Source organism: Oncorhynchus mykiss, chromosome 6 (genome assembly GCF_013265735.2).
Source record: "Oncorhynchus mykiss isolate Arlee chromosome 6, USDA_OmykA_1.1, whole genome shotgun sequence".
Classification (NCBI taxonomy): Eukaryota; Metazoa; Chordata; class Actinopteri; order Salmoniformes; family Salmonidae; genus Oncorhynchus; species Oncorhynchus mykiss.
Genome location: NC_048570.1, coordinates 26,416,677 through 26,436,112, shown reverse-complemented (window position 1 = coordinate 26,436,112; position 19,436 = coordinate 26,416,677). Strand labels below are relative to the sequence as shown.

At 42.2% G+C, this 19,436-nt stretch overlaps 1 protein-coding gene across 7 annotated transcripts in view; it reads left to right on the top strand.

Moving 5' to 3' along the window:
- The window catches only part of igsf9b (immunoglobulin superfamily, member 9b), a 51,235-nt gene that overhangs the window by 19,308 nt on the left and 12,491 nt on the right, over positions 1 to 19,436 (top strand). For all 7 annotated transcript variants that reach the window (XR_002473783.2, XM_036979736.1, XM_021605897.2 and 4 more), the window contains exons 4-7: positions 11,284 to 11,430; positions 12,143 to 12,294; positions 12,393 to 12,510; positions 14,982 to 15,123. Coding sequence is in view for 6 of the 7 variants with exons in the window: in XM_036979736.1 (XP_036835631.1) it covers positions 11,284 to 11,430; positions 12,143 to 12,294; positions 12,393 to 12,510; positions 14,982 to 15,123 (559 nt within the window). In the remaining variant the exon portion in view is untranslated. The remainder of the gene's footprint in view (positions 1 to 11,283; positions 11,431 to 12,142; positions 12,295 to 12,392; positions 12,511 to 14,981; positions 15,124 to 19,436) is intronic.

The window sequence follows — 19,436 nt, the reverse complement described above, 5'->3', positions numbered from 1 at the left end:
CTCTGGCCGGGCTGACTTTGTGAGGAAGATTGATGGCTGGAGTTGATAGGGGTGTCATCTCAGCTGAGTTTGGCTCATTCCGGTTTCTTTACCTGTGTTCAGAGTTTGGATTCCGAGGACGATATACTATCCCTGATTGGCGGGTTTTCAGAGTGTGAATCGGATTACATCATTCCGGGGCAGCCTGAAGCCCCGGCTTTGGTTTCGGCGGGGGAGAGTGAACCATTGGTGGTGATGCGCTTTTGATGGTGTTTTTCTCCCCCGCAGCAGAGTTCCTGAAGGTTTGGGTGAAGGTATTTACCTATTGTCCCTGAAGCGTGGCTTACCCCTTTTTAAAGATTTTGCAGATGAGTGTGTACCTAACCATAAACATCAATGCCTTTCTTTAAAATCAATACACAGGTATATATTTTTAAACCTGCATATTTAGTTAATATTGCCTGCTAACATGATTTTCCTATAACTAGGGAAATTGTGTCACTTCTCTTGTGTTCCGTGCAAGCAGTCAGGGTATATGCAGCAGTTTGGGCCGCCTGGCTCATTGTGAACTGTGTGAAGTCAAATCAAATCAAATATATTTATATAGCCCTTCTTACATCAGCTGATATCTCAAAGTGCTGTACAGAAACCCAGCCTAAAACCCCAAACAGCAAGCAATGCAGGTGTAGAAGCAGGGTGGCTAGGAAAAACTCCCTAGAAAGGTCCAAACCTAGGAAGAAATCTAGAGAGGAACCAGGCTATGAGGGGTGGCCAGTCCTGTTCTGGCTGTGCCGGGTGGAGATTATAACAGAACATGGCCAAGATGTTTAAATGTTCATAAATGACCAGCATGGTCACATAATAATAATCACAGTAGTTGTCGAGGGTGCAGCAAGTCAGCACCTCAAGAGTAAATGTCAGTTGGCTTTTCATAGCCGAACATTAGGAGTATCTCTACCGCTCCTGCTGTCTCTAGAGAATTGAAAACAGCAGGTCTGGGACAGGTAGCACATCCGGTGAACAGGTCAGGATTCCATAGCTGCAGGCAGAACAGTTGAAACTGGAGCAGCAGCACGGCCAGGTGGACTGGGGACAGCAAGGAGTCCTCATGCCAGGTAGTCCTGAGGCATGGTCCTAGGGCTCAGGTCCTCCGAGAGAGAGAAAAAAATAGAGAAAGAGAGAATTAGAGAGAGCATACTTAAATCCACACAGGACACTGGATAAGACAGGAGAAGTACTCCAGATATAACAAACTGACCCTAGCCCCCCGACACATAAACTACTGCAGCATAAATACTGGAGGATGAGACAGGAGGGGTCAGGAGACACTGTGGCCTCGTCCGATGATACACCCGGACAGGGCCAAACAGGAAGGATATAACACCACCCACTTTGCCAAAGCACAGCCCCCACACCACTAGAGCGATATCTTCAACCACCAACTTACCATCCTGAGACAAGGCCGGGTATACCCCACAAAGATCTCCGCGACGGCACAACCCAAGGGGGGGGGCGCCTACCCAGACAGGAAGATCACGTCAGTGACTCAACCCACTCAAGTGACGCACCCCTCCTAGGGACGGCATGAAAGAGCATCAGTAAGCCAGTGACTCAGCCCCTGTAATAGGGTTAGAGGCAAACAATCCCAGTGGAGAGAGGGGAACCGACCAGGCAGAGACAGCAAGGGTGGTTCGTTGCTCCAGAGCCTTTCCGTTCACCTTCACACTCCTGGGCCAGACTACACTCAATCATATTACCCACTGAAGAGATGAGTCTTCAGTAAAGACTTAAAGGTTGAGACCGAGTCTACGTCTCTCACATGGGTAGGCAGACCATTCCATAAAAATGGAGCTCTATAGGAGAAAGCCCTGTCTCCAGCTGTTTGCTTAGAAATTTTAGGGACAATTAGGAGGCCTGCGTCTTGTGACCGTAGCATACGTGTAGGTATGTACGGCAGGAAATTCATTCCTAACAAAGACCATAATTAATTTGCCAGAATTGTACATAATTATGACATATCATTGAAGGTTGTACAATGTAACAGCAATATTTAGACTTAGGGATGCCATCCGTGAGATAAAATACGGAACGGTTCTGTATTTCACTGAAACAATAAACGTTTTGTCGAAAATTATAGTTTCCGGATTCGACCATATTAATGACGATAGGCTCGTATTTCCGTGTATTATGTCATAATTAAGTCTATGATTTGATATTTGATAGAGGAGTCTGACTGAGCAATGGTAGGCAGCAGCAGGCTCGTAAGCATTCATTCTAACAGCACTTTCATGCGTTTGCCAGCAGCTCTTCGCTGTGCTTCAAGCATTGAGCTGTTTATGACTTCAAGCCTATCAACTCCCAAGATTAGGCTGGTGTAACCGATGTGAAATGGCTAGCTAGTTAGCAAGGTGCGCGCTAATAGCATTTTAATCGGTGACTTCACTCGCTCTGAGACCTTGAAGTAGTTGTTCCCCTTGCTCTGCAAGGGCCGCAGCTTTTGTGGAGTGATGGGTAACGATGCTTCGAGGGTGGCTGTTGTCGATGTGTTCCTGGTTCGAGCCTAGGTAGGGAGCGAGGAGAGGGACGGAAGCTATACTGTTACACTGGCAATACTAAAGTGCCTATAAGAACATTCAATAGTCAAAGGTATATGAAATACAAATGGTATAGAGAGAAATAGTCCTATAATTCCTATAATAACTACAACCTAAAACGTCTTACCTGGGAATATTGAAGACTCAATATGGAGCCACCAGCTTTCATACTGTATGTTCTCATGTTCTGAGCAAGGAACTTAAACGTTAGCTTTTTTACATGGCACATATTGCACTTTTACTTTCTTCTCCAACACTTTGTTTTTGCATTATTTAAACCAAATTTAACATGTTTCATTATTTATTTGAGGTTAAATTGATTTTATTGATGTATTATATTAAGTTAAAATAAGTGTTAATTCAGTATTGTTGTAATTGTCATTATTACAAAAAAATAAAAAATAATTGTCCGATTAATCGGTATCGGCTTTTTTTGGTCCTCCAATAATCGATACCGGTATAGGCGTTGAAAAATCATAATCAGTCGACCTCTAACTTAGACAATACCTTTGATGATACAGTGGTAGTAATACAAGTTTAGACTATTTACAGAAAATACAGAAATGCCAGTGGTGGAGGTGTTGCTGTTTATATTCAGAGCCACATTCCTGTAAAGATTAGAGAAGATCTCATGTTAAATACTGTTGAAGTAATATGGCTACAGGTTCACCTGCCTCACCTAAAGCCCATTATTGTGGGAAGCTGCTATAGACCACCAAGTGCTAACAGTCAGTATCTGGATAACATGTGTCAAATGCTTGATAATGTATGTGATATTGACAGAAAGGTATATTTTCTGGGTGATTTAAATATTGACTGGCTTTCATCAAGCTGCCCACTCAAGAAAAAGCTTCAAAAAGTTTAAAACTGTAACCAGTGCCAGCAACCTGGTTCAGGTTATCAGCCAACCTACCAGGGTAGTTACAAACAGCACAGGGATGAAATAATCAACATGAATTGATCACATCTTTACTAATGCTGCAGAAATGTGCTTGAAAGCATTATCCAGATCCATCGGATGTAGTGATCACAATATAGTAGCCAAAGGCTGGGCCTAATACAGTGTATAAGAGGTCATACAATAAGTTTTGTAGTGATGCTTATGCTGTTGATGTAAATAATATTTGTTGGTCTGTGGTGTTTAATGAGGAGCAAACAGACGTTGCAATTGACACATTTATGAAATTGTTTTCCCCGGTTACTAATAAGCATCCACCCATAAAGAAAATGACTGTAAAAACTGTTAAATCCCCATGGATTTATGAGGAATTGGAAAATTGTATGGTTGAGAGGGATGAGGCAAAAGAAATGGCAAATAAGTCAGGCTACACAACCGATTGGAAAATTTACTGCATATTGAGAAATCATGTGACTAAACTGAATTAAAAGAAGAAGAAACTACACTATGAAACAAAGATAAATTACATAAAGAATGATAGTAAAAAGCTTTGGAGCGCCTTCAAATAAATTTGGGGAAAAAGGCAAACTCAACTCCATCATTCATTGAATCAGATGGCTCATTCATTACAAAACCGACTGATATTTCCATCTACTTTAATGTTTTTTTTTCATTGGCAAGATTAGCAAATTTAGGCATGACATTTCAGCAACAAACGCTGACACTACACATCCAAGTATATCAGACCAAATTATGAAGGACAAGAATTGTCATTTTGAATTCCATAAAGTGAGTGTGTGAAAAAGAGGTGAAAAAATGATTGTTGTCAATCAACAATGACAAGCCACCAGGGTCTGACAACTTGGATGATAATAGCAGATGATATTGCCCCTCTATTTGCCATATCTTCAATTTAAGCCTACTAGAAAGTGTGTGTCCTCAGGCCTGGAGGGAAGCAAAAGTAATTCCGCTACCTAAGAATAGTAAAGCCCCCTTTACTGGCTCAAATAGCCGACCAATCAGCCTGTTACAAACCCTTAGTAAAGTTTTGAAAAAAATGGTTTTGACCAGATACATACAGATACAGATACATACAGATGATACATACAGCATGCAATACAGACTTTCAGCATTCTTATAGAGAAGGATATTTTTTTTTTCCTTTATTTAACCAGGCAAGTCAGTTAAGAACAAATTCTTATTTTCAATGACGGCCTGGGTTAACTGCCTGTTCAGGGGCAGAACGACAGATTTGTACCTTGTCAGCTCGGGGGGTTGAACTCGCAACCTTCCGGTTACTAGTCCAACGCTCTAACCACTAGGCTACCCTGCCGCCCCATATTATATATTAAACAAGCACAGCACTTACAGAAATTACTGATGATTGGCCTGAGAGAAATTGATGATAAAAGATTGTGGGGGCTGTTTTGTTAGACTTCAGTGCGGCTTTTGACATTATCGATCATAGTCTGCTGCTGGAAAAACGTATGGCTTTACACCCCCTGCTATATTGTGGATAAAGAGTTACCTGTCTAACAGAACACAGAGGGTGTTCTTTAATGGAAGCCTCTTTTTAATGGAAGCCAACATAATCCAGGTAGAACCAGGAATTCCTCAGGGCAGCTGTCTAGGCCCCTTACTTTTTTAAATATTTACTATTGACATGCCACTGACTTTGAGTAAAGCCAGTGTGTCTTTGTATGCGGATGACTCAACACCATACACTTAAGCTACTACAGCAACTGAAATTACTGAAACACTTAACAAAGAGCTGCAGTTGGTTTCAATAAGTTAGTCCTAAATATTTCAAAAACTAAAAGCATTGTATTTGGGACAGATCATTCACTCAACTAAATATTGTAAGAAATAATGTGGAAATTGAGCAAGTTGAGGTGACTAAACTGCTTGGAGTAACCCTGGATTGTAAACTGCCATGGTCAAAACATATTGATACAACAGTAGCTAAGATAGGGAGAAATCTGTCCATATTAAAGCACTACTCTACCTTCTTAACAGCACTATCAACAAGGCAAGTCCTACAGGCTCTAGTTTTGTCGCACCTGGACTACTGTTCAGACGTGTGGTCAGGTGCCACAAAGAGGGACTTACGAAAATTGCAATTGGCTCAGAACAGGGCAGCACAGCTGGCCCTTGGATGTGCACAGAGAGCAAACATTAATAATATGCATGTCAATCTCTAGAGGTGAGATTGACTTCATCACTACTTGTATTTGTGAGAGGTATTGACATGTTGAACGCACCAAGTTGTCTGTTTAAATGACTAGCATACAGCTCAGACACCCATGCATACCCCACAGGATATACCACCAGAAGTCTGTTCACAGTCCCCAAGTCCAGAACAGACTATGGGAGGCGCACAGTACTACATAGAGCCATGACTACATGGAACTCTATTCCACATCAGGTAACTGATGCAAGCAGTAGAATCAGATTTTAAAAACAGATAAAAATACGCCTTATGGAACAGCAGTGACTGTGAAGCAACACAAACATAGGCATAGAGGCATGCATACACACACATGATAACATACGCACAATACACACACATACACCTTGATTTTGTGTTGTAGATATGTGGTAGTGGAGTATGGGCCTGAGGGCACACACTTAGTGTCTTGTGAATTCTGTAATGAATGTATTGTAATGTATTTAAAATGTTAGAATTGCCTTTATACAAATTCCATGTCTGAAATGTGCTGTATAAATAAAGCTTGATTTCATTTAAAACGAATGAGCAGAACAAATGCAGCCTCTGTCAATTATTTACCAGTACTGTACATCATGTACGGAAATAAAAAGGGCTCATAAAAAAACTCGCACATGCATGAACACCTGCACATGATCATTTCTAAGTCATACAGTATGTTAGTATGTTTCAAATACAGTGTCATTAAAAACAGGTATTGGTACATTGACACTTCCATACTTTGTCACAGATTTGAATGCAGTAGACCATGGTTGACTTGTTGCTTCTAAATTGTTTGTTTTCTGATTCAGGCATGGAGGGCCATTCTGTAGTTGGCCAAGTTGGCTGGGGCTGAGGTTTGGATGTGTCACTCACTGCTGCAGTGGCTTGACCATGTGAGCAGAACGTGCTTGCTGGTGCAAGGGTTAAAACAGCCGGACCGAGAGAGAGGGACTGAGTTAACTGTAATCTATTGCTTGACAAAGAGCTATTCATAAGAGGGTTAAACTGATTAGGGGAGAGGAGGGTTGAAGAGGGAAATTTGGGGGTAAGGGAGGGGTGGGCTGTCAGGGGCTGGCCCCAGACTTATGATTGTATTCAAATCAAAACACATCCCACAATGCACCTCTGCCTGTCTCCCTTAAACCCATACGGAACAGACAAAGAAAAACAAAACTGAGGCCTCTGTAAACAGAATGATCTGTCTTCCTCCATAGGTGCCGCTATTAATTGTAGCATATGAAATTCTGTATATCCCCGTGCATTACAACATGTAATTACGCAGCAGTGGGAACCACCACTGCAACAATCACATGTCCATTCCATTTCCTCCGAACAATAGAACATTATCCCAGAGATTTAACGCTGAGAGGCTGCATGGACCACAATGAACAGCATTTGCCACACAATCACTGCATCGGAAGTGTTGACTTCCATATGTGTGACAACCAGCTTGAATGGAATTATTTTGGGTAAAATTAATATGATTTTAACACCAGTTTGACTAAAGTAAGCATGGGAGCACAGAGTGATTTTAAACACCATGTAGTACATTACAGTATATTGTATATTAAAACCCCAGGCCATGGTTACATAAAAACTGTTGTCACGAGTACAGGCAAGCCAGTTCTCTGGCAGTGCAGTGAGCGGTGCAGCTCAGAAAGAGCTGAGTGATTTTTAACCTGCCACCCACTGGGGGAGAACTTGACTCTGGCTAATGTGAAGAGGTTGGTGCGTCTTAGAGGGGAACGCTGAACTGAACGGGTGCATTAGAGTTTCCATTATGCACCCTTCACTGCACCCCAGCCAGACCTGTCAGAATAGCAGCTCGTTGTAAGGTAGACTGAAGTCGTCATGTGATATCTGGGGGTGGAAAAACAGTGAGGAGAATAGACAGGAAAAAGGAGCAGCTAGTGTTTCGCTGTCTCTGTGCTCCATAGAGACTAGTGTATAGGAGGGCATCAGGATATTGTGCTAATGCAGGCCAAGTGGGAGTAATGAATGTGTCTGCTGGAGTGTTGCAGGCTCACTGAGGTCAGTGAGGTCTCACTCATTGGTAGTAGTCGGTGGATTATTGATCCAAATTCCTTCTATAACCTCGCCATAATCTGTCATTGTATTCCTTGTAGAATGCAGCAATGAGCCGTTTAACAATTTTCATCAATACTTGGTCATCTTTGATGAGTATTCAGATCCCCATATTTTTCTTTCGAGTTGGGATGGATTGGAAATTGTCCACACCTTTAATTTTGAACATTATTTTAAATCATGTGGTAGTGACTCATCTGTCCATCTTAACAAAAGCAATCATTTACAGGGCACATATTTAGTTTTTATCTTATTCTAATTTGTTTTTTATGAATGGAAGCAATTTTGCCATTTGTGACCATCCATGGCTAGACAAATAATTAAAATAAAACTGCATTTGTCACTATTGTCTGACCTCAGATTCAAATTAAAACATGCTTTTCTCTCTCTGTCTCTCTTTTATCTCTCACACTGGGTGCGTTCATAATTTCAATCTGGAGTGCCAGAGTGCACTCAGAGTGCCCGCTAGGCGTAAATTCACACTGGAGCGCACACTGGACGCTCTGGCCGAGGAGCAGGGTTGATCCGAGCGTTCTGGCCTCACAACTGCAGTCAAGTACCCAAGCTAACTGGCTAATGTTGGCTAGCTTGCTAGCTACTTCCAGACACAAATGAGAGAACACCTCACTCTGACCATTTTACTTGCCCTAGCAGAGCTGGTTAGGCTGTTTTTATGTTATCCAGAGCATTATCAAGAACTGCTGCTGACAACAATTGAATTACGCTTTTTTTTGCCGACGTTTACTGACACCAGCCATATTCAATGGGTGTTGAGCGTTCGTAAATTTGTCAGTTATTCTGCGCTCTGGCACACTCAGACGAGAGTGAGTAGGTAGCCAGAGTAGGTAGCCAGAGTGAATTTACGAATGCACCCACTGTCTCCATTTCCTACTGCTGGATCGGTCACAAGCCATTTACCCATTATTTAAATCCAAACATGTTTTCTTCCATGTGTAATTTTTTGAATCACAGGCACAAACCCACCCCCTGTGATTGGCCCTCCCTTCCCAGTGTTTTACCCCCGTCGCTCCCCGTTTCCACAGCAACTGAATTCAAATCCAAACTCCCAGCCCTGGGTATTCTTGGTTTCATCACTATGGTAATCTGAGAGAATTACGAGGGGTGGTGTGGGGGAGTTGCCTTCCCTTTGTAGTGATGGACAGGCAGGAGGGGAGCAAGAAAGTTAAGTGTTTCATAGTCAAACAAAAAATTCCCCAGTGGTGAGCCAGTTGGAACTGCACACTCAAGGTTTTGAAAATCAACTCATATGCGGTGCACCCTCATGCTTGCATGTCAGTATTTAGATTTATTTGGCCATTGGGAATTCCTTGGTTTGTGTTTGATTCTTAATCGTTCTTAGAGGTGCTGGTAATCTTAATGAATTTAAAATGTTCCTCAGCATTTCTAGCCACAAAGGGATTAGGTGTGAGATTGTGTATGAAGTGATACACATGAAAGAGTTTTTCTCCAGTGCACTGGGTGTGGAGTTAATTCCATTGCTGTTTGGGAAAAAGTCTGTATAGGAAATAGACAGCTCAGGGAGGATCCCTCACTTTGAGATAACAGCCCATGCCTGAAGTCTTTGATACACCTGTTATCATTTCAGCACACATTTCCTTTCTTTGAGTGTCCTATCAGCTCTCCTAATAACACTGACCTGGGATCAGAGGTACCTTTTTATGTAAGCACAAACTGAGAGCCGCCCAGTAATGATTGGGTCTGTGTTGAAGCAGGTCAGACAATCATTATCTCTGCAGGCATACCTTACCATTAACCAAAACAACAGCCCCTCTCTGGAATGTGGGGTTAATTGTGACTCATTCTAATCCCTTTTTAAACACAGTGTGGTGTTTCACCCTGAAGCCTCAAGGCTGTGGGTGCATTTTGCTTAATTAATCACAAGACTACCTCCGGCCACTGCTGTCTGAAGGGAAAACATCCTGGACAGCTGAATAGTCGCTGTTTTCCTCTGATCTTTTTTTGTCAAAATTTCAAAGTTGAAGTAAATTCAATAAATCTTTTCTGTCATTCAACACCCTGGTGAAATGACCTCAGGAGCTGAAGTACAAGATTGTGTCGTGAAAAGATTCAATGATGAGGGTGCAACTCCATCTCTATTCTCATGCTTATTCAATGAACAGACTAGGGGCTTTTTTTCATGAAAATAGGGGCTTTTTACACATTGTGTTGTCAATCATAGGATTTAGTGTACAAGATACCTACAGTCTTTATTCTAGATTCTGCAGGCTGTAGAATTGCATTGGTTATCTACTACAATTGCTTACTACAGAGGCTTATAAAGCCTAAGCATTTATCAGACCTCATCATATGAAGGCATTCAGTTGTACAACTGGCTAGGTATCCCCCTTTCCCTATTCCTTGTCAGAGGGTTAATTGGTTTAACTTTTTCCACCTTGAAAAATATGTATGTTTCCTGTGTTTAAAAGAGAAGGGCTTCCTCCTCTGCTCATTTATAGCTCCAAACATTATTAACTTACGTTTATGAGTAACTCATTGGGTACGTTTGTTTTGTTCTGAGGGGATGCATGAGGTTTCTCTGTGACTGCTCTGTTTATTTTAAAACTGCTTGGCTGTTGCCTGCTAAAAGCATGAGTTTTCCACTGCTTTACAATACACATCCTCCTATCATTTAAAACCCTGCATTTGGGGAAAAAATAGTTCATTGAGAGACTGAATAAAAGGAGGGGGTGGGGAAAGACGGGTAACTTAGTACCCTGAAAACCAGGCTTCAGTCACCAGGCAACCAAAAGATCACGTTTCAAAGCCCGACAAGGAGTTGTGAGAAGTAGAAAGAAAAAGAGAGGGGCGGAGTGTGAGATAGAGAGACGTGTGTTTGGAAGGAGGTGGGGGGGGGGAGCACTTCATAAAGTGTCTTCCGCTTTCCACAGTTTCCCTCTCTGCCATATGCTCCTCCATGATATACAAAAACAGGTGATACATTTCAAAACAAATCTTCAGATTCCGGTGGAATCTGGTGACATTTTGACATTGATAAGAGCTTCTCTCTTGTGTTGGTATTGGTACCAAACTGCCTTTACCCTTTTTTATCTATTCTCTTCATCACTCTCCGTATTGTAAACAACAGGAAATCTAAATATGGTAAATCTTTCTCAACTAGAATCTTGCTCTGCTGGTCAAAATTGAATCATGGGTTTGTACTTCCCTATCCCAAGGTCTCTGTTTTCTCTTTAAATTACATTCTCTGTTTGCCAGTTATGTCATTCCATATATTCCATTAAGCAGACCGAAAAGTCCTAAACCCTTTGGGGAATTTAAGTAATGTATAATTGATTATTTAATACTAACTCACCGAAAACTTTATGGGACAGTATAGTTGATGTCCTGAAAACCCATGAGGTTTGACTTTGCCTGTGGCCTTTTGTGACACTGGATGCCTGTGTCCTCTGCTTGGTAAGCTCACTGCCTGCATGTGCTGACTCTGCTAGTCTGGTTGTATGTTCTGACCCTGGGGGCTCTCTGTCTCTCTCTGTGCCCAGGCCGTGTGTCTCTGACCCGGGGGGCCTCGCTGCTGGTGGAGGGGCTGAGCCTGGAGGACGAGGGCTGGTTTGAGTGTCGCATCCTGCTCCTGGACTGCACCACAGACGAGTTCCGCAACGGCACCTGGACCTTCCTCTCCATCACAGGTGCAGCTCAGTGGGTCTCTGTGGCAGTCAGAGGAACTGGACCTACAGGACAAGTCATCCTCTAACTGCTCACAACCATCAGTGTTTTCCCTTTAGAATATATTCAACATCTTCAGCATGTCCCTCTCCTGTTTATCTTCATATGGAGTTTTTTTTCCGTGTATAAGTTGTTGTTGCAAAATGCTCAATGTTTTACACAGTGCTCACGACACGTCTCGTCTCGTCTCGCCACAGGGGACGTAGACACAGTGCACGTGACCTCACCAGGATAGTGGAGGCTAAAGGGAAAACAATGTTTTGTGTTCAAGTGTTTCCCTTGTCCTGCATCCTTCTCTCCTCCTACTGTCACTCTCTCCTTCTCTCCTTTTCCTATTCTGTTTTCCCATTCACACACATATCAAAACACATGCTACTCCAATTTACTATCTACCTCTCATCCTCTCTTTCTTTCCATTTGTACATCTTGTCTTGTTTTCTTCCTCCCTTATGCATCAAATAGGATGTCATCAGGGCAAGTATTGTGTTACATCCATGAAACGTACCTGGTTACTCAACATGTTTGGGTGATCAGAGGCCACTACTAGCTTACAGATATAGCAGTAACATAATTCATAGTTTACAATTAGTTAACTAATTGTTACACAATAGTTAATTAACTAGCTAGATAATTGTGTTACATTTGTTTAAAGATCATCTAACTTTCCCCCTACAGCCCCACCTGTATTTATCAAGACTCCGCCTACCTTTGTGGAAGTCCTGCTAGGGGACTCCCTGACCCTCAGCTGTGGTGCCCATGGTAACCCTCGACCAACTGTTATCTGGCATAAAGATGAGGCCCCAATTGAGAATGGTGAAAACATGGTGGTATGTAGAAAAGCTTCTATTTGCTGTTGTTGGATGAAGTTGTTGGTCATGATTCAAAGCATCTGCAATCTCTTTCTCTCTCCCTCCCTCTCTCACAGGTGCTCAATGGCACCTTATCTTTGGCCCCCGTCACCAGAGAGACATCAGGAATGTATAAATGTCATGTGTCCAACTCGGAGGGGAATCTGACCCATACTACCCAGCTGCAGGTCAAAGGTCAGTCTGACTATCTTCTAACCATCTGGGAGAGGCAGGCTTCTCATAAGCCCAATCAGCTCAGTTCGCTCACCTTAAGGGTCTCCAATGTATTAACCCCTAAAGGTTCCTAAATTAGTCCTTAAAACCTTAGGTCTGGTCTAGAAGACAAACTATTTTGTTTACTAACCATTTAGTTTACGGAGTGGCTGCGGATAGGTATTTTCTGGACCCCTCTTCCCGTCAGCTAAAGGTCCTAAAGCTTCTGCGCATGTATGGGATTCCCTACTTTACTCATAGTCTCTGCTCTACTCTTAGAGAACAGGCTACCCTGATGAATGGTGGTCGTTTAATAAAGTTAGATCAAAGCTGAATCAATGTTCCTAACATTAGGAACACAAGGATTCAGTACCCCTGTCTTTCTCACCACTGTATGTCTCTCATTGGAGAGGAGCCTGGAGAAAGGGAGAAAGAGCCTACACTGACCACACAAAGCATACTGTCTCCACCTAGTGTGCTTGCCTTTACCCTACACTTACATTTTTGCTACATAATTTCTGCAACTCCAAGATCTCAGGGTATTAGCAAGTACATACACTGAGTGTACAAAACATTAGGAATACCTTCCTAACATTAAGTTGCACCCCCTTTTGCCCTCAGAACAGCCTCAATTCGTATAATTATCTATATATATAATTATACGAATATATATATTCATTAATATATATATATATATATATATATATATATATATATATATATATATTTTGCCATTTAGGAATGTCTTGTTCAATGTGTTTCTATGGGCTATAGTGGTAAAGGCCAAATTCAATATTTTATCAAATCATTTATACATATTTAGTTTGATACCTAAAGGTGTCCTAAAATTCAAAATCAAATAGCTAAATTATCCATGGTAGGACCTTCTTAAAACAATTCCATATGTCAGCTTACAATATTTCACCTGTAAAACTTGACCACAAAAATATGTGAGTAAATTAGAGGTAAAGAAACACGTGCACAGAACGTGATTCCGATCTTCAGCACTGGGCCACGTTCAGTAGCCAAATGTTGTTGAACATTGCAGATAGGAATGCCATGAATAGAGCCTACGTGATTCCTTGTTCAACATGTCAGAGAGGCATGTTTGCTCTACAACACATATTTCTCTCTGAACGTTCCAAAACATTGCGTCCTGCTGAATGCGTCCCTGGGGAAAAGGGTTCTTGGGGGCTGGGATAGGGTGGTTACCTACGGATCCGCAGCCTCTGCCTTTAGTTTAACAGAAAGCCAACTTAAAGAACATATGTTTTCTGGGAAAATAGTCTGGGTAGCCATTTGATTAGCTGTTCAGGAGTCTTATGGCTAGAGCGTAGAAGCTATTTATGAGCCTCTTGGACCTAGACTTGGTGCTTCGATACCTGATTTCCTGTTTGCTTATGGCGGTATACAGCTCATTGAGGTGGTATGTAGACAGCTACGAAAAATACAGATGAAAGCTCTCTTGGTAGATAGTGTGGTCTAAAGCTTATCATGAGATACTCTACCTCAGGCGAGCAAAACCTCAAGACTTTCTTAGATATCGTACACCAGCTGTTGTTTACATAAATGCATAGGCTCCCATCCCATGTCTTACCAGAGGCTACGTTTCTGTCCTGCGATAGAGTGTATAACCCGCCAGCTGTATGTTCTTAATGTCATCGTTCAGTCACGACTCGGTGAAACATAAGATATTATAGTTTTTAATGTCCGTTGGTAGAATAAACGTGCTTTCAGTTCGTCGCATTTATTTTCCAGCGATTGAACGTTAGCTAGCAGGACGGAAGGCATGGGAAGATTAGCCACTCGTCGCCTGATCCTCACAAGCACCCTGATCTCTTTCCGCGAAATCTGCGTTTTCTTCTCCAGCAAATAACGGGTATCTGGGCCTGGTTGGGTGTCTGTATTAAATCCCTCCCGTTCGACTTATTGAAGAACAACTCTTCGTCCAGTTTGAGGTGAGCAATCGCTGTTCTGATGTCCAGAAGCTCTTTTCGGTCATAAGAGATGGTAGCAGCAACATTATGTACAAAACAAGTTACGAACAACGCAAATAAACAAACAAAATAGCATGGTTAGTTAAGAGCCGATAAGCCTTCCCCTCCGGCGCCATTTTACTATCAGGGCCCGTATCCCCAAAGCATCTCAGAGTAGGAGTGCTGATCTAGGATCTGTCAATATAATCTTATTCATTATAATCTAAAAGGCTAAACCGATCCTAGATCAGCACTTTTACTCTGAGATGCTTTGTGGATACAGACCCAGAGCTACTGTGACACTTCCATCTAGTGGTGTATGGTCTATAAATGCACTGTTCTTGTCACATCAAATCCTCAGCTGTTATTTGTGTCCGCATACCTGTATCATTAAGTTTATCAGTATGACTCACTTGTTTTACAACCAGAGAAAAAGACATGTATGCAGTAACTTAAATTCTCCCAACTTCAAAATAGGTCCTCCACTCATCATCATCGCCCCAGAGGACACCACCCTCAACATATCCCAGGATGCAGTTCTGCAGTGCCAAGCTGAGGCCTATCCCTCCAACCTCACCTATGAGTGGTGGAAACAGGGACAGAATGTCTACCATATCGAGTGAGTTGACTTTGACACATTGTAAACACACAAACTACATTAGAAACACAAACTACAGTAGAAACACAAACTTCAACACAAACACACACAGGAACACAAACTACAGTAGAAACACAAACTACAACACAAACACACACAGAAACACAAACTACAGTAGAAACACAAACTACAACAGAAACGCACAGAAACACAAACTACAGTAGAAACACAAACTACAGAAGCTACTGGGATCAGTGGCGGTCAGTGCAGTTTAAGATGACGGAGGACAAGCTTTTTTATTTTCATAAGCATGGCCTTATTTTATTACAGCATATTGGATAACATTCATATTCCATTCACCCACTTTAATGTGACAGCGATAGGTTTAGGCTACTACAGTACATTATACTCAAATTTCCTTATATCCATCATGAGGTTGCTTCAACCTAGCCTATGAATGAAAGTTTACAATGTAGGTGCACACAGGTCGAGATATTTTCTTTTAGGTGACAGACACATGGACCGACAGCAACACATTTAATACTGCATTGCACACTCTTGCCTGCATCTAGCTGATCTAGGGTGGAATCATTAGTCCAACAGTTGCAAACAAGAGTTTCTATTGGACAAATTCTGGTATGTTTATCCCCGTTTCATTCCATTTGCTTCCGTCTAAGAAACGTTATTCAAGAGAATCGGCGGAATGAATACACACCTGATCACGTGTAAACACAGTTCACTTTCACAGCAGCCATGTTGAATTCCTTCTCGCATCTATGCTTTCTCCTCATCTCACCTTTTCCATTCCCTTGTGCACTTCAATGCACAACACATCAGCTGTATGTGACCAGGCAAAAAATAATAATCCAAGCCAAACCATATCATAACCGCTATGCACAGCCTACATTGTTGTCACCATATAAGCTAAAGCAACATCATCATCAACATAGCTAATAGAACTAATGCGTTTGTAAACCCTCTACAATCATGCAGTAACGTTACAGTGTATGGCCAGTAAGCAATTTAGCACTTACACCGGCAGGCCCCGATGGCAATAAATTAGTAAAACCAAAAGCTTACCTTGACTTGGAAGAGTTCCAGTGTTGTGTTGGATAGTTATAGCCAGCTAGCTAAAATAGCATCCCTCTGTTTGAGCAGTGTGTTTGAGTAGGCTAAACTAGCTACAGTTGTAGTCGGAAGTTTACATACACCTTAGCCAGAAACATTTAAACTCAGTTTTTCACAATTCCTGACATTTGATCCTTGTAAAAATTCCCTGTCTTAGGTCAGTTAGGATCACCACTTTATTTTAAGAATGTGAAATGTCAGAATAAAAGTAGAGAGAATGATTTATTTAAGCTTTTATTTCTTTCATCACATTCCCAGTGGGTCAGAAGTTTACATACACTCATTTAGTATTTGGTAGCATTGCCCTTTAAATTGTTTAACTTGGGTCAAATGTTTCTGGTAGCCTTCCACAAGCTTCCCACAATAAGTTGGGTGAATTTTGGCCCATTGCTCCTGACAGAGCTGGTGTAACTGAGTCAGGTTTGTAGGCCTCCTTTTTCAGTTCTGCCCACAAATGTTCAATAGGATTGAGGTCAGGGCTTTGTGATGGCCACTCCAATACATTGACGTTGTTGTTCTTAAGCCATTTTGCCACAACTTTGGAAGTATGCTTGGGGTCATTGTCCATTTGGAAGACCCATTTGCGAACAAGCTTTAACTTCCTGACTGATCTTGAGATGTTGCTTCAATATATCCACATAATTTTCCTGCCTCATGATGCCATCTATTTTCTGAAGTGCACTAGTCCCTCCTGCAACAAAGCACCCCCACAACATGATGCTGCCACCCCCATGCTTCACAGTTGGGATGGTGTTCTTCGGCTTGCAAGCGTACCCCTTTTTCCTCCAAACATAACGATGGTCATTATGGCCAAACAGTTCTATTTTAGTTTCATCAGACCAGAGGACATTTCTTGAAAAAATACTAGCTTTGTCCCCATGTGCAGTTGCAAACCGTAGTCTGGCTTTTTTATGGCGGTTTTGGAGCAGTGGCTTCTTTCTTGCTGAGCGGCATTTCAGGTTATGTCGATATAGGACTGGTTCCTCCAGCATCTTCACAAGGTCCTTTGCTGTTGTTCTGGGATTGATTTGCACTTTTCGCACCAACGTATGGTCATCTCTAGGAGACAGAACATGTCTCCTTCCTGAGCGGTATGACGGCTGTGTGGTCCCATGGTGTTTATACTTGCGTACTATTGTTTGTACAGATGAACATGGTACCTTTAGGCATTTGGAAATTGCTCCCAAGGATGAACTAAACTTGTTGAGGTATACAATTTTTCTTTCTGAGGTCCTGGCTGATTTCTTTTGATTTTCACATGATGTCAAGCAAAGAGTCACTGAGTTTGAAGGTCGGCCTTGAAATACATCCACAGGTACACACACCTCCAATTGACTCAAATGATGTCAATTAGCCTATCAGAAGCTTCTAAAGCCATGACATAATTTTCTGGAATTTTCCAAGCTGTTTAAAGGCACAGTCAACACTTAGAGTATGTAAACTTCTGACCCACTGGAATTGTGATACAGTATAAGTGAAATAATCTGTCTGTAAATAATTGTTGGAAAAATGACTTGTGTCATGCACAAAGTAGATGTCGTAACCGACTTGCCAAAACTATAGTTTGTTATCAAGAAATTTGTGGAGTGGTTGAAAGACAAGTTTTAATGACCTAAGTGTATGTACACTTCCGACTTCAACTGTAGCTGCATTTGCTAGCTAAGTAAGTGAAACTGAAAGTTAACAAAAAATATGAAATCTGTCTCTCTATCTCTTTCTTGCTTCTTTATTTTTGGAATAAATTAATTTGTTCAAAACTGTTCAACTATTGTCTTTCTCTCTCATTGATTCAACTAATCACCACATTTTATGCACTGCAGTGCTAGCTAGCTGTAGCTAATGCTTTCTGTACTAGATTAATTTTCTGATCCTTTGATTGGGTGAACAATATTCCAGTTCATGCTGCAAGAGTTCTGATAGGATGGAGGATGTCCTCCGCAATATATAATTACTGTGTATGTCTATGGAATGGGGTGAGAACCATGAGCCTCCTAGGTTTTGTATTGAAGTCAATGTACCCAGAGGAGGACAGAAGCTAGCTGTCCTCCGACTACGGTGGTCGCTACTGTAACGATGTTCGCTGAGAGTCGGGAAGCAAGTTCAGGGAGTGAGTGTTGTAATAAATAAACACAACATAATACAAAACATGAACAATGCACAGACATAAAACTGAAACAGAAGCAATTATGCCTGGGGAAGGGGAGTGACATATATAGGGCAGGTAATCAAGGAGATGATGGAGTCCAGGTGAGTGTCATATTGCGCTAATGCGCTTAGCGATGGTGACAGGTGTGCGCCTTAACGAGCAGCCTGGTGACCTAGAGGCCAGAGAGGGAGCACACGTGACAGTACCCCCTACCCGACACGTGGCTCCAGCCGCAGGACGCTGACCAAGATGACGATCCCGGGATCAGGAGCGGACTGGTCACCTCTGCTAAGGCGTGGGAACCTGTCGATCCAGCTGAGGTGCAGGAGCATGGCGACCTAGAGCGTCGGAGAGAGAGCATACGTGACAGTAGTCCCCTCCCCGGCGCATTCGGCTCCAGCCGCAGCCACCACGACGATCCCGGGGATCAGGAGTGAACCGGTCGCCTCCGCTGAGGCGCAGAAATCTGCCGGGGAGGTCTCAGCCAGCTCATCAGGCTCACACTCCTCAGCTGACGAACCAGCTGAGGAGTGTGAGCCTGATGAGCTGGCTGAGACCTCCCCGGTTGCCTCGGTCCTGACACCCGGACCCGACATCACCTCCAACACAAAAACAAAAAAACTCCCTGATGCTTCCCTTTGGTGAGGTGTCATTCTGTATGATGTTCATGTCGTGTTCTTGGTTTTGTTGTTTTATTAAAACGTTTCACCTGCACTTGCTTCCGACTCACCGTCTCATTATTACAGCTACCCTACAGAGTGCTGTTGAGGCTACTGTAAACCTTCATTGCAAAACAGTGTATTTTAATAAACTATTTAATGACATTTGAATATATTTAGTATAGCTTTATCTAAAACGGATGGTCCTCCTCTTCCTTCTCTGAGGAGCCTCCACTGACTGGGATATGTGAGAAGCATACTGTCTTATGATGTGTATCTATGTTTCCAAGCCCATTGCATTGATTCTATGTAATCTCACAAAGCGTTTGCCTCTACAATACAAGTTAATTTGATTGTTAGTGAGTCAATTATATACCAGTAGTAGCATTGTGACCACAGGT